The sequence below is a fragment of the Centroberyx gerrardi genome, chromosome 11 (assembly GCF_048128805.1).
Source record: "Centroberyx gerrardi isolate f3 chromosome 11, fCenGer3.hap1.cur.20231027, whole genome shotgun sequence".
In the NCBI taxonomy this organism is placed as follows: domain Eukaryota; kingdom Metazoa; phylum Chordata; class Actinopteri; order Beryciformes; family Berycidae; genus Centroberyx; species Centroberyx gerrardi.
In genome coordinates, this window is record NC_136007.1 from 22702859 (window position 1) to 22716376 (window position 13518).

Here is a 13518-nt window from a genome sequence, read left to right on the forward strand (position 1 = left end):
CTCTCCACGCAGACACAGTACAGCTTGGTGGCATGGGATGTAAAAACAAATGTAAAATGTGCAATGAGTGACTCAGCTAATTGTGCCTTAAAATACAGCTTTTTCCTCAATCCTAGTCATACAAACGTCAGCAGCCGAAGCCTAGTCTCATTATATCATCCAAAAGTTGTGACAACTATACACAAAATGAGAGTAAATTGCATACATACTGTAGGATTAAAAATGTAATTGTCAAATTCACTTTTAGCTGTACTTTCAGCAGCCATCTTTGTTTGACAACAGAAAGAAATAAGTTCAGGTAACTTTTACTGTAGCCTATATCTGTGCAATACTGACTAGGGACATACAGGACATACACAATGTGAGGACAACACATTATTTGATGTTTTGGCTCCAGTCCATACTATTTACTCAGGATGTGTAAAGAAACAATGACTGTAATATGGATTGTCAGCTTTAATATAAAGTTGTTTAAAGACATATCCCCCCCAAAAAAACAAAAACTACAGCCTTTTTGGCAAATGTGCCTCCATTTTAGGGTGTCAAAGAATATACAGTAGTTTTTTTCATATGTAATCACAGTTTACTGTGCAATAATTCTAAAAATATGCACCCCATTAATATAAACTGACTTAAAATCAGCTGTCAATTCTCTTTCTGGTGTTTTTGCATTGTATTACAGTGTACATCTCTATGAGGATTCAGCTGTGCCTCCACTGAGCATAAACTACAGTAGCAGTAAGGAGCAGATGGTTTGGATGAACCAGTGAGAGAAAATTAACAACGAGCCAGGCATTTCACATTCTAAATGCACACCATGGAGGTAAACTGCCCAAGGTGTGAGCCAAGCATGATTTGAGCCTATTAGCAAAATAAAAGCTTGCCATTCTGTTTTCCTGGTAACATCTGAGGGTCTGATTAATACTTGGAACACAACCACACACATTACATGATTAACATGATATTCGATTGAACAGAGCTGTTGTATAAACAGGTAAACAAGAGCATGAACTATTAAACCAGCTTTGAATCATCATGCCCCTGCTACAGTGCTTCAAGATTGACATGAATGACATTAGCAGTTGTTCTTAGCTATCTTGAAGCTCTGTAGTGGGAGCATGATCATTTTAAGATGGATTAATATCTCAGATACTAGTTTATTTGTTCTCATTTCAAAGTAACGTAAAGCCAAGCAGAGTCACCTCTGAATCATCCAGCCTATGTTAAAATTTAAAAAGGCTGGAAAGAGATCATAGGAAATCAAGAGTATGGATACTGGACTTCTTACACCCAGCAGAGGAGAGTCTCTTACTGTTGCTTCTGTTGGTGTGATAAGTGTTACCGTTTAGCTACTGATATCACATTACTATAACAAGACCTAAACAACTGAGCAACATCTGCACTGCAGCCAGTAAGTTAGTCCAGAACAGACCACTGTTGCTGTATAAACTTGTGTATTTAAGCTCCATTTCACTTTCATATCTGTTTATTATTTGACATCAGTGAACAGCACATATTGTGGTAGGTAATATGTGTAGTAGGCAAGTGAGTGTGTGTGTTTGTGTGTGTGCATGCATGTATGTATTTAATGTGTCCATCTGACCACGTCGGCAGCTCTAAAGCATCTGTGCAGCACCTGGGCCTAGGGAAGCGGTGTGTGCAAAGTCATTATCTCAGCTAAAGTGAAACAGGAAGAGTCTAGGATTAGTCTGTATCCCATGCTGTGAGACAGTCTCTGCTCTCCCTCTGGGTTCCCCTTTAGTCTGGGGGATCTGAAACTAGTACGCAACAGGCCACGGACTCCTTCCTAAAAGCAATAAATCATTGAGGTTGTAGCCTAGTTTCACACAGAACAAACACAGCAAATTTTGTGGCTTCTTTGCAGTCAACACCAATTTGCAAAACTTAGATGTGAGCAAAACCAAGATGCCAAATGCATTATAATGCCTACACCTGTACAAATATTAACTGACTTTAAAAAGATTCAAAATGCACCACTGGGAATAGGGAGACCTGAACCTACAACTAGGAAGCAATAGCTCAAAGGAGGTGTGTGTGTGTGTGTGTGTGTGTGTGTGTGTACAGTATATGTGTGTTATGTCTTCCAGAAGCCTCTTGGCCATTCTGCCAGCTGCTTTTGTGTGGTGAGCTTTATTTCAATCATTGCTTGAGAGAGAGGGAGAAAGTAAGAAAGAGGGGGAAAGTAAGAGAGAAACCCAATCAGGCTTTCTAGTACTAGGCGATACTTTTGCCGCCAAAACACAGAATATCTACTACAGCATCAGAATATGAAATAGCCTAAAGATGAGAGCCGCTGCTTAAATCAGCATCTTTTACATCAAAAAGAGATGAGAGGCAAACAGAGCGAGTGAAAAAAGTGCTGAGTTGATAATTTCCTTAGTCAGATCTGACTGTAGATCAATAGGTTGTTTGGCTGGTCTTTGGGCCGTATAGCGGGGGTTCTCAAACTTTTTCAAAATGAGAAGTGTAGTCTCTCAGCATGAAACCCTTGCTCATTAAAATGTGATGGTACACATCAAGGGGGTTTGCAATTTCCTCACGTCGTGCATTTAAAATTCAACTACAAATGAAGTGCTTCATTTTCATAGCCACCATTTTAAAGAATTAGCCTAACACCTATTCTTACAAAGTGATTGCAGTTATGAAAACAACGCACATTATGGGTTACGATTAAAGTTCTCTTAAGACATTTGCTCACAAAATAGTTCTGTTTTTGAGGATATAATCTCCTGCATTTTATAAAATACTGATTTAGGAAACTGAGTTGGTAAATTCTTTCCAAAATGAATTAAGCCAAGTGAATTAAACCCTTAAAATATTAAGTTATTATTTATATATTATTGACCATTAATATTAGCATCCTGGTATGTTTGGCTGTACCAGTAGAAAGAGTGACAGATGTATTATTCAACTGTGCAATCTCACTGGAGTCACAGCCATCCATTATCTCCCATCTCCCCCCAAAAAACCTGCTCTGTCCTGGATTCACCATATACAGTAGGAGCTGATATAGCTCCTACTGCGGCCTTCATGCATATTTAATCTGTTTCATCCTCCGTTTCATCTTTCTCAGAGCTGGGCTCCCACGAGGGCCAAACTTCCTGCTCTGACGGTGTCAAAGTTCTTGTCTGATAAATAGTCAGTCAGAGCCACGTCGCAGGAACTGCAGCTGCCTTCCTGCCTGCCGGGCTGCATGTACAGTGAGTGGGTGGATTCCATAGAAACACTAGCATAGCATCCATGAGAATTGGGAGGAAACAAAAAGACGACTACTAGACTGAGCTCAGTAAATTTCCGCAATGTAATATCACAATGACGATGCCGCTGTGTATAAATACTGTCCAACCGAAAAGGAGTGTTCCCTTCTCTGTGCCAGTCGAGTTGCCAACAGTACACCAACTTCTGCCATGAGAGATATTTGATGTGCATTGTGGGTGGGTTCAATTTTTAGCTCTATGGAGAGAGGCCAAAAGAGAAATTACAATGGGTCAGACATCTTTCAAATGCTGTAAGCAAACATTCGATGACACACCCACACATGTGTAATGTCACAGTCAACCATAAACTCGCTTGTCCCGTTTACCTGGAAGGAATATCAAATCATCTGTCGTATTCTTGGCATACACGTCACATTTCTGACTGCTTCAATTTCATCAAAAAAGAGATAGAGATACTGTTCTTGCTGTCGGACTACCATGCATGCATAGGGGACCAGACATAAATGTGCAAAGACCATATCTCTGCCCTGCCTCTGAAATGACTTGGCCCAGATGACCCATTTAAAGAAACGGTAGCATTCCTTGCAGTTACTGAGTCAAACTGTTCCTTCACAAGTATGCGATCTGTTTCCTGGACGTTCCTGGCCAAAAAAAAAAAACAGAGTCGGGGGGAAAAGAGGCTTGGAGCTACCTTCCTTCACAGCTAATCTATACATCTCTCAGACAGAGAATGTTGCTGTGCCAGTGCAATGCATTTTCTCCACTGGCCTTTGGCAGATGATGCATCACAGAAGGAATAGGAGAAAAACCTGAAAGACGGTAAAATGGCAGCGCTGTGGCGGCTGGCAGCCATCTGTGCCTTTGCGTGGCAAAAGTAATATTAAAGTACCATGCAAAATATCCGCAATCTGCTGGCAGCCTACTGAGCGGCCTCATCTGCTGTCGGGAACAGAGGTGCTGCTATTCAGGGGACTGACTGCATGCCAAACCAGTACCCATTCCTGCTCCAATCTGTCCATCTCCCCTTATCTCCTCAATTAGAGCCTCCTCCACTGCAGCAAAGGACGTGCCACTCCAACTGTATGCAGACCAGGCCTTGCCTCTTGGGAATAGATAACAGCTCTTTCTTCTCTGATCACACTGACTGCTTTCTCTAAATGTGCGTGTGAGTGTGAGCTGAGTGACCATACCAGGCAAAGAAATGAGTTTCTAATGACGGTAGTAACTTCCCTAACATCCTCGCGATGAGGAGTGCGAGAGCCACTGTCACAACAGTGGGGTCACCATTCAGAATTGCCATGTGGTTTAATTACGGTACGATAGGCAATGAGACAGACAGACAAAAGTGTTCTGGCACACAGATCCCACAGAGCATAAAACTGGTATTCAGACTAATCTTAGTGGCTTAGTTGTTGTGATGTCAGGTCACTCTGCGCTGCTGAGTGCCACTGGACAGTTCTGTTGGCCAGGATTCACAAACTATGCCCCATCAGCCCCTCTCTCTGGTATTACATCTATAACCAACCAGGTTAGAGAATAATTGGGTGTCTATTCACCACCCACTATGGATCAGTACATCAAAACCTTGTGCTGTAAACAGGCCTATAGACATTTTTGGAGACGTAGGTGTAACTTTTGGTTCTGAGACCGAGATTCGCTCTTGAACTCATTCCAGGATCAGTTCCTGTAGGTGTTGCAGTTTAAAATGAGCTCTTATTTAGATATTTATAATAGCATCAATTGGACTGCAATTGCAATTGTTTTTTGGGTGGGCTGAACAATACGGCCAGACAATGAGTTTTCATTGCATTTACATTTTTCTAGCTGTCAAAGCATTTTTCCAGCTGTGGGGGAGGCAGCAAATCTAAATGAATGTAAAGACAACACATACCTACTGCAAGCCCCCACCTCGCCTGAGCAGAGCAGAGCCTGAGAGCTAGAGTGTCAGAGTTGTATTGTGTCTACAGCTCAACATTATGGTGATATCTTCTTCCACAGAGTTTGAGTGTGCAGTACAGTCAGTGAGCATCTGATTCACTGTGTGGAGGATTACAGCACTGCAGCATCTGCCTCTCACCCTGCTTACCTCAGCTGGAGAAGGTGACTCCTGAGGCTTTGTCCTTACCCCACCCCCCACTCATTTCATATGTCATTTGCAGCATGTAGATGGACATACATCGCACACATACTGTACGCATGCACCAGATATGAAAAAGACTCCAGTATTGCTGCAACGAATTGTCTAGCCAGGGTCCCTTAATCTATAGCTGACAAAAGTGAATCCAGGACACCAACAATGGTAGAAGATATTCCTGACTTTGTGGGACAGCACTGAGCGGGGACCTTGAATTCCCATTAGAGTAACACATACACTTATAATCGCCCCATTGAGCAGGGCGGTCAAGGAGATCACCGGGCATCATCCTTTGTCCCACCTAACAAGCCATACCCCCGTTGCACAACTGGACCGGGCTGTGTGCTCCCCACATAGCCCTGGCTATAAATAGCAGCCCTGGTCCTCCAATGACAGGAACTGCCTGGGTAATGAGCTCAGCAGAGGACGGGAGCAGTGAGTGCAATAGGAGGCAGATTGACTGGTCCAGGCCCTGTGAGGACACGCTGAGAGAATGAGTCCAGGTAAGGGACGCTCACGCCTCCATCAATGACAAATACAAAGCCATGAAATCAATAACAAAGTCAATAAGACAGGGTTAGCTACAAATGGGGCGATCGCCTCAGCAGCTGGCTTCTTGTGAAGTCTCTCTTTAGAGACAATAAGTAAAGCCAAGACAAGCCTTGTCATTTTCTGAGCTGCACTCAAACTTATAATATTAAGAAATGAATGACAGGAGACACAGAAAAGACAGGACCCTAGTTACAGAACATCCATCGATCAATATTTTTTGTTAAATAAAGGTTAAAAAAAAACTCCTAATGGAAGCATTCAGTTCACTCGGTGCTATCATCTGACTGTCCCTTGTTACACTGACGTAAAACCTGCCTCCCTTGGTCTGTCTTTTTCTGTCGAGGACAGCCTGTTCTGAACACGACCCAGAAGCCAACGACAGATTTCCAACCATTTCCCCTTCTTGGATGGTTAGCCATGAGAAAAACAAGGGGTGTAATTACCTACAAACAACTTTCACATTGACTGAATGGTAAATGACGGGTGCTCTGCTCATATTTGAACTCACTTTTTTCCTGGCATTATCAAAAGGAACACGTGAAAGCTGTGATTTGTTGCCCATTTGGTTTTTCCCAAAAGACCCATTGCAGGCACTATATCCTGCATGTTCCAATGCAAGGTTAACCTCTTGTAAAAACACAAGACTACAACATAAGGTCTTCAATTAGGATATATTACAACATAATTTTCCCTTTTGTCATCACTGAGACATCCAATTATGGTGCACAGCAAGCATGACCAAAATAGCAAAGGTTTATTCAAGCATCACTTTTTAGACAATGATTTGATGTTTGGTAATGAAGTTTACAAGTAAATAGGGCAACTGTACAATTAGGCACAGTAGCTTAGTCAGAACTCACTGTCCCATAACGAAGCACTTAAGTATCTATTAAAGAAATAAACTACAAACCTTCACAGATGACTAGACTAAACAACAAAGCCTTGTTGACTGCTTCACATAGGACTGGCCTAATGAGGAACAAATGGCTGGCTGATCATGTGAAGAAAAACTGCTCACGGTGCATTGAAGTGGTTTGAAAGGCAACTTGCCATTGGCAGCAAAATGCAAAATTTATGTAAACTAGAGGGTAAACGTAAGTGATATAGCTAATTTGGCAAATTCATTTTCAACTGATCTGACAGTACATTTCCCTGTTTAAAGTCAGTGAGGAAAAAATGAGAAAAGGTCTTTTGCAAGAAGCAGGTGCTAAATAACTAAATAAAGGCCTAGGAGAAAACCCTTTACTGTTTCACAGCCTTATAACGTGATGATAAAAAGGAACTTACTGGATAGTTAAATGAAAAAGTTGGAGCAAGAGGGCAGCCTTACAGCCACCACAAGCCCAAACAGGAGGCTATTCCAGCTGCAATTTTACCACTGCAGCTGGGGAAATATTCACTGACATGTCGCTCCAGACAGGAGGAAATTCATGGAGGTGCTTAAGTAAAACATTACCATCACCAGACCCCTTTGGCAATACTAATACTATTACCGTGCATGCGTGGTTGAACTCTGTGGTATAAAACCTGAGCCAAGAACGTCTCTGTATAATACAGACAGATATGAATATTCATCAAGCCTACAGAAAGAAGAATCCTGTTGAACTCACGACTCCACATGCTAAAATACTTAACGGAGAAATTCAGGATGAATTTCAGGATTCAGGATGAATTTCTGCACCAAGGGAAATGTAAAATAAGACACTGACCCGTATTAATGCTGTCAACCTGCTGCCTACAAACAAACAGTGACACACACTATGTGAAAACAACACGTCTTTCTTTAATTTAATGACAGATATTGTCGAATCTCTGTTTAAGAATGAGTTAATGTTTAATTTGAAGGAAACTCGGGAGACTATTCGGTGACTGTCAGACAACAACAAGCAAGCAGTCATCAAAGTCAGTTTGGCGTTGCTGTCAAGTAAAACTAACGTTAGCCAAACCAACTGATCCCAGCGACTCTCTCTGACAGCTTCTTCAATTTCGACCGGCAAAAATGGTCGTAAAAGAAAAGCGTCAACGATAAAGTTTACACGTTTGAACTCAAGAAATTGATAATAAAAGGGGGAAACGCTGTAGAAGAGCGAGAAAATGAGTAGTAATACATCTCACCTGTTCAGTATTGCGGCTGTGCTGCTGTTGATCCGGGATGCTGCTGGCGCCTCACGCATGTCATAGAAGTGTCACCGGTCCGTATTACTGGAGCCGTTAGGTGGAGCGCGCGAGTTTGGTGCAGTGCTCAGAGAGATTTCTGGGATATGTAGTCCTTCTGGATAGAAACAGACAGGAAACAGAGGGGGGAGACGAGAGACCGAAAAGAGGGGGAGAGCAGACAAAATATAATGAGACCCTAGTGTTAAAATTTAACATTTCCTACTGAAGCTGTCATAACTGTCATAACTTTTCTTTTTTATTCTGAAAACAAATAGGCTACAACATATTTGTCTTGTACTCTGTCACATATTTTGGTGTTATTTTAGAGAAACACATACATGACCACTAAAATACATTTGTCTTAAACCCTTTTGTTTTGTTTTTCTTTTCTTTCTTTCTTTTCTTTCTTTTTTTTTTTTAATCAAATAAGATGGAAAGAAAAACAAAAGAAAAGCAAGCTTGTGCACACATACACATATTCCTGGCCATTTAGCATTTTGTGGCTCTGAATCAAGTTACTGTCTTAAAATAAAATTAAAATATGACAATGACAACAACTGTATTATGTTCTACGTTTCATTGAAACGAAAAAGTGGTTTGAGGTGACAGAAAGTGAGCTGGAAGTGGAACTCCACTCTGTTTCTTATCCACAGAAGGTTTCACTTGATGCCTTCTAAATAAATAACACTTAAGAGATATTGCAAAGTAAACGTCTGTTGAATTGCCCCTTCTCACTGATTGCAAATATGTTCACAAGATGTTGTAATAAATACAGCAATGGCACTCCAGCCAAGGTCATCTTTGCAGTCTCACTTTGTGTCGAATGTGCTGATACGAATAAGAACATATCATGACAATCAAAATAATTTGCTTTATTTTATTTTATTTTTTTAAACATATATTCAGTTGCAGTTTATGCATTTTGGTAAACACATACGCATTCATTTTATTATCTTCTGCCCCGTTAGGCGTTGCAAATATGAAGAATCTGCACTTGCTCATCGTTGGTTATGTTTACTCAACGCGCTGTCATTGGGAAACATGGCTGCGTCCACGGCTGCTGGAAATGCTGCTGCCTCCACCGACTCACAAGGGCCGACCTCGGCTAGCTTGAGTGTGGACGGCCAGCAGTTTCAGTACAGTATGCTTCTGGATCATCTTATCGGTGAAAAGAGGCCAGTAAAGGACTTAAACCCCGCCATTATGGCTGGCCTGCCGACGCCCCACAAGAGCGACGAGCAGAAGATGATCGAGCGGGGCATGGAGAGCTGCGGCTTCAAGGCGGTTTTGGCCTGTGTTGGAGGTACAGTGGGAGCTTACTTTGACATTGACGATAAGATAACATATACATTTGACAGCGGCTGAGTGTGTGTGTGTGTCTGTGTGTGTCCTCAGCTCCATTACTTTGTGCTGTGACTATCACAGCTTTGACTGTCATATCTCCAAGCTCAACACTGCAAGCCAGTGGTTGGAGGGGTCAAAGGGCACAGTGATGCTTTTGGGAAGGGGTGGGCTTGGGCATTGCGATTTTTGGCCCCATTTAATTTTGAGTGTTGTAGTAGTTTTCCGTGATTTGATACATATCCAAGATCATTATTGTTACACCTCCCTACACTTTTACTCGTGGCAGAGCTAAACACATGTACAGGAGCAATTGCAAACCTCTCAGCAGTGACATCAAGTCAGTTACATCTGGTTGCATATTGTGGAAACACTCAAAATGTTTACAAGACCAGGCATTTGAAGGCTAGTATTTCTCCAACAGTGTTGTTCATAGGAAAAAAGGAGTGTGCATGCAGCAACCTGAAACGTTTCGTTGGTCTCTACTGTTATTTATTGTTTAGACATTCATGTTGGATTCTTTGTTTTCTGCAGGTTTTGTGCTTGGCGGGGCGTTTGGTGTTTTCACAGCAGGCATCGACACCAACGTGGGCTTCGACCCCAAAGACCCCCTGAAAACACCAACGGCCCGGGAAGTCCTCAAAGACATGGGCCAGAGGGGGATGTCCTACGCCAAGAACTTTGCCATCGTGGGCGCCATGTTCTCCTGTACAGAGTGCATCATTGAATCAGTAGGTCACACCCAGCCTCCTCTTGGTGCTGGTGGTGGGCTGAGGGTGAAGGAAGCATGCACACTTTCAAAAGGACGAATGTTGTCCCAATATCAGATTCAGTGAATGAGCCTCACTCTGTGCCAAGTTGGACACAACATGCAGTGGGTCGCTGCAAGGCTACTTTCAGTGGGAAAATGAGACAAACTGCTGGATTCACCCCTACAGGCCTTAGCACCACAGCATCAAACACACTGAAACTAACTACTTTCACCTTGTGCAAAACCAGCACCTTTGTGTGAACGTAATTCCCATCACACGACTACATAATGAAGTTTTTAAAATAATAATAATATATAGGACTCATTTTAAGATGCTTTAGAACTCTAATTTGACAAAAATGGGTGTCAGGAGCTAAAAACAAATGGATAAATAAGAAAGGATGAGTTTCTTTAGCAATAAATAGACTATAGACTGATTGGAGAGTAGTACTATATTTATTTTGATGCATTCATTGGCTTAGCAGCCTTGCTCCAACAGACCTCTGGTGGCAATTGGACAGAATTTGTAACTATTTTGGGAAATATAAATACCCATATTGTAATTATGATACTATGGCTTTGATGAAATATATTGGAGGTGTTATGTGAATACTATACCAGTTCTGTCCCCCTCACTAGGTAAGAGTTAAGTTTCTCTGAGTGGTATCATAGCGCCCTCTTGTGGTGAAATGGTTTACTGTTACTGATTTTCTTGGTTGTGATGTATATGAAGCTCTGTAAAGCAAAGATTAACCCCAAATATCTGGTTATTACACAGAGATTAAGTATGACAGATCAAAAAACTCATCTTATGATACAAAACAACCAAGGGTCTCTTTGACCCTACAGTTTAACTCAGTTTCCTGAATGATGTATAGCATATCGATGGCCCTCACAGCCCACACACAACGTTTGGCAGTAACATTGTCTTATAAGATATAAGCCTTTAAACTTGATTTGTTGTTGTTTTTTTCTTGAACGTTTTGTTTACCTCTGTACACTGTACCTTTGTGTTTGCAGCACAGAGGAAAATCTGACTGGAAAAACGCAGTGTACAGCGGCTGTGTTACTGGGGGAGCCATTGGATTCCGCGGTATGTAACCCAGCACATTTACTTTGATGTTTCAAATGCGGTTAATGGTGATTCATTAATTTATGTTTTTTTGTGCTGACATTTCTGTCTCTGTTGTGCAGCTGGTCTGAAGGCCGGGGTGCTGGGATGTGGAGGCTTTGCTGCGTTCTCCGCTGCTATTGAATATTACTTACGATGAGCCACAGAGGAGAGAAGGGACTCAAAGTCTATGGACATGAACTCTGGTGGGAGATTGAACGAACGTCTGGACCACACAATGAAACTTCACATCCTGTGAAATCCAACCTTGACAATACCTCCATGCAGATGGAGGATCGGTGCAGAACCCTTCCTGGTCTTAGTGACCGTTTCCTGTTTGTGTTCTGCGGTGTGGAATGACGCCACAGTGAGCTGGAGAAGTCCAGTCTCGTATTTCCTCATGTTTACTTTCATCAGTTTTACAGTTTCCCAACTTCATGTGGAGAATCTCCATAAATTACCTAATCAGTGTGGAACTGACCAGAGTTGGTCTGGATCCGTGTCAAAACTACAGAGACGTGATAAAATGTTAATTCCAGACCACAGAAGAAGAGAAACTTCCCTTAGATTTCTCTTGAAGTTTAACTTAAATCACTCAGATAAACATGTTTCTTGTTTCAGAACATTGATGTGTGTTACTAACTCATCCATGTTAGGAATATTTATATTAAAGTTGTTTTTTTTGTTATCTTGTGCATTGCCTCCATTCAAAGCCCCTTGTTTTGGCAGGGAGTGTTTACTTCAGGCATGAATATTCATGCAAAGAAGTCTTGCCAGTGATTTGTTTTGCCCTCTGACTGGCGAGATTTAATTGGCTAAATTTAAATGTTTCAGTATAATGTTAAGTTACATCAGTGACATGAGACACAGGCGGCTCATATTGTTTTCCTACAGTCAGTATCTCATGAGGAACTTTAAAGTTGAGCGTCCATGAACACAAAATTGTTCACTGCCTTTTAATAACATTTTTCTTGATTTTATTCCAGTTTGAATCTATTTATTTATTTTTTTTCCTAATTTCCTTCATTCTTGTCAAATGTTTTTTTTTTTTTTAATTTACAATGCAAAATCAACCGTTAATAAAAATGAACCAGGACTGCTGTCCCGGGCCTGAGCTCAAAAGGGGACGAAGAAGCCATTACAGAACTATAAATAAGTTTGGGGGAGTTGTTGTCACATTAATCATGACTAGAACCCAAACAACATTTTGGTTCCAAACCATGGGAAAACTCATTTGTTTTAAAGGAACTTCATACCATCTTACGAGAGCCAAGTTTTCAGGGACACCTAAAAATAAATAAGTGGGTCAAGTGGTGGAAATTAAAGCAAAGTAATGAATTGGTTATGAGCCGGATTTATATTTAACATCTTAGATGATTTATAATTTTGTTACAGTTTGTAGAGACTGAGGGAAATACAACGCAGTGCTGCTGACTGATAGAAGAAATATTGAAAAACGGTTTTGATTTCATAGAGTGTCTATGCTTTGAATCTGTAATATTTAACATAACATACTGTATGTCTTTTGGTGGAAAATTTCATCTAATGTGGCTTTTAGTGCCATGACTGCATACATTTTGAACACGGTGATCAAGTGAATTTACACACAGCTTGTAGCAGGCTGTTTAACCATATAAATGAGATTGGTAAATGAACAGCTACAGTAAAGGAAGCCTAATTATTGGATTGTATTGGTCAAATAAATGAAACTAAAAGCAGTGACTATTGGCAGACATGTAGGTAAATGTAGTGTTTACCTGGTGACTCATGTGACTTTGTTTAGTGGGAGTTGCTGCTGGCACACTCATCTGTACTAACAGAGGAGAAAAACCAGTCAGGAAATATTAATGTTCTACATTAACAGAGATGAGGCATCAATTAAACGTGAATGTCGGCTCGGGGAAATGTTTGTGCTACAAGAGAGTTGGATTTCTGATCTTGTCGCTGCCTAGTCATGCAGCTGAGGGCGCTGCCTTGGAGGAATCGTGCACTTTGTGATGAAAGTACCAAGTTACACAGATCTGAGGGGAGTGGGAGGGAACATTTATAGCTGCAGGGCCGTTGCAAACCTTAGGCGTCTGTTTTCAAAAATGCCTCTGGTCTCACTATAAGGCTAACGTCCCATGACCCTGTAACCAGCACACTGCTACACTGAGCCTGCTGATGGCTTCTAATGTCTGTAGGACTGCAAGGGAGGCAAGTGAGTCACTCCAGAGGAAGGAAGTGAGGGGGG

General features: G+C 41.5%; 1 protein-coding gene across 1 annotated transcript; it reads left to right on the plus strand.

The window, feature by feature from the left end:
• Positions 1-9119: 9119 nt before the first annotated feature.
• Positions 9120-12185, plus strand: timm22 (translocase of inner mitochondrial membrane 22 homolog (yeast)). Its single transcript, XM_071898381.2, has 4 exons — positions 9120-9385; positions 9958-10154; positions 11195-11267; positions 11369-12185. Exons 1-4 carry the CDS (start codon positions 9124-9126, stop codon positions 11443-11445), a joined length of 609 nt encoding a protein of 202 aa, XP_071754482.1. The 5' UTR covers positions 9120-9123; the 3' UTR covers positions 11446-12185.
• The last annotated feature ends 1333 nt before the right edge of the window (positions 12186-13518 follow it).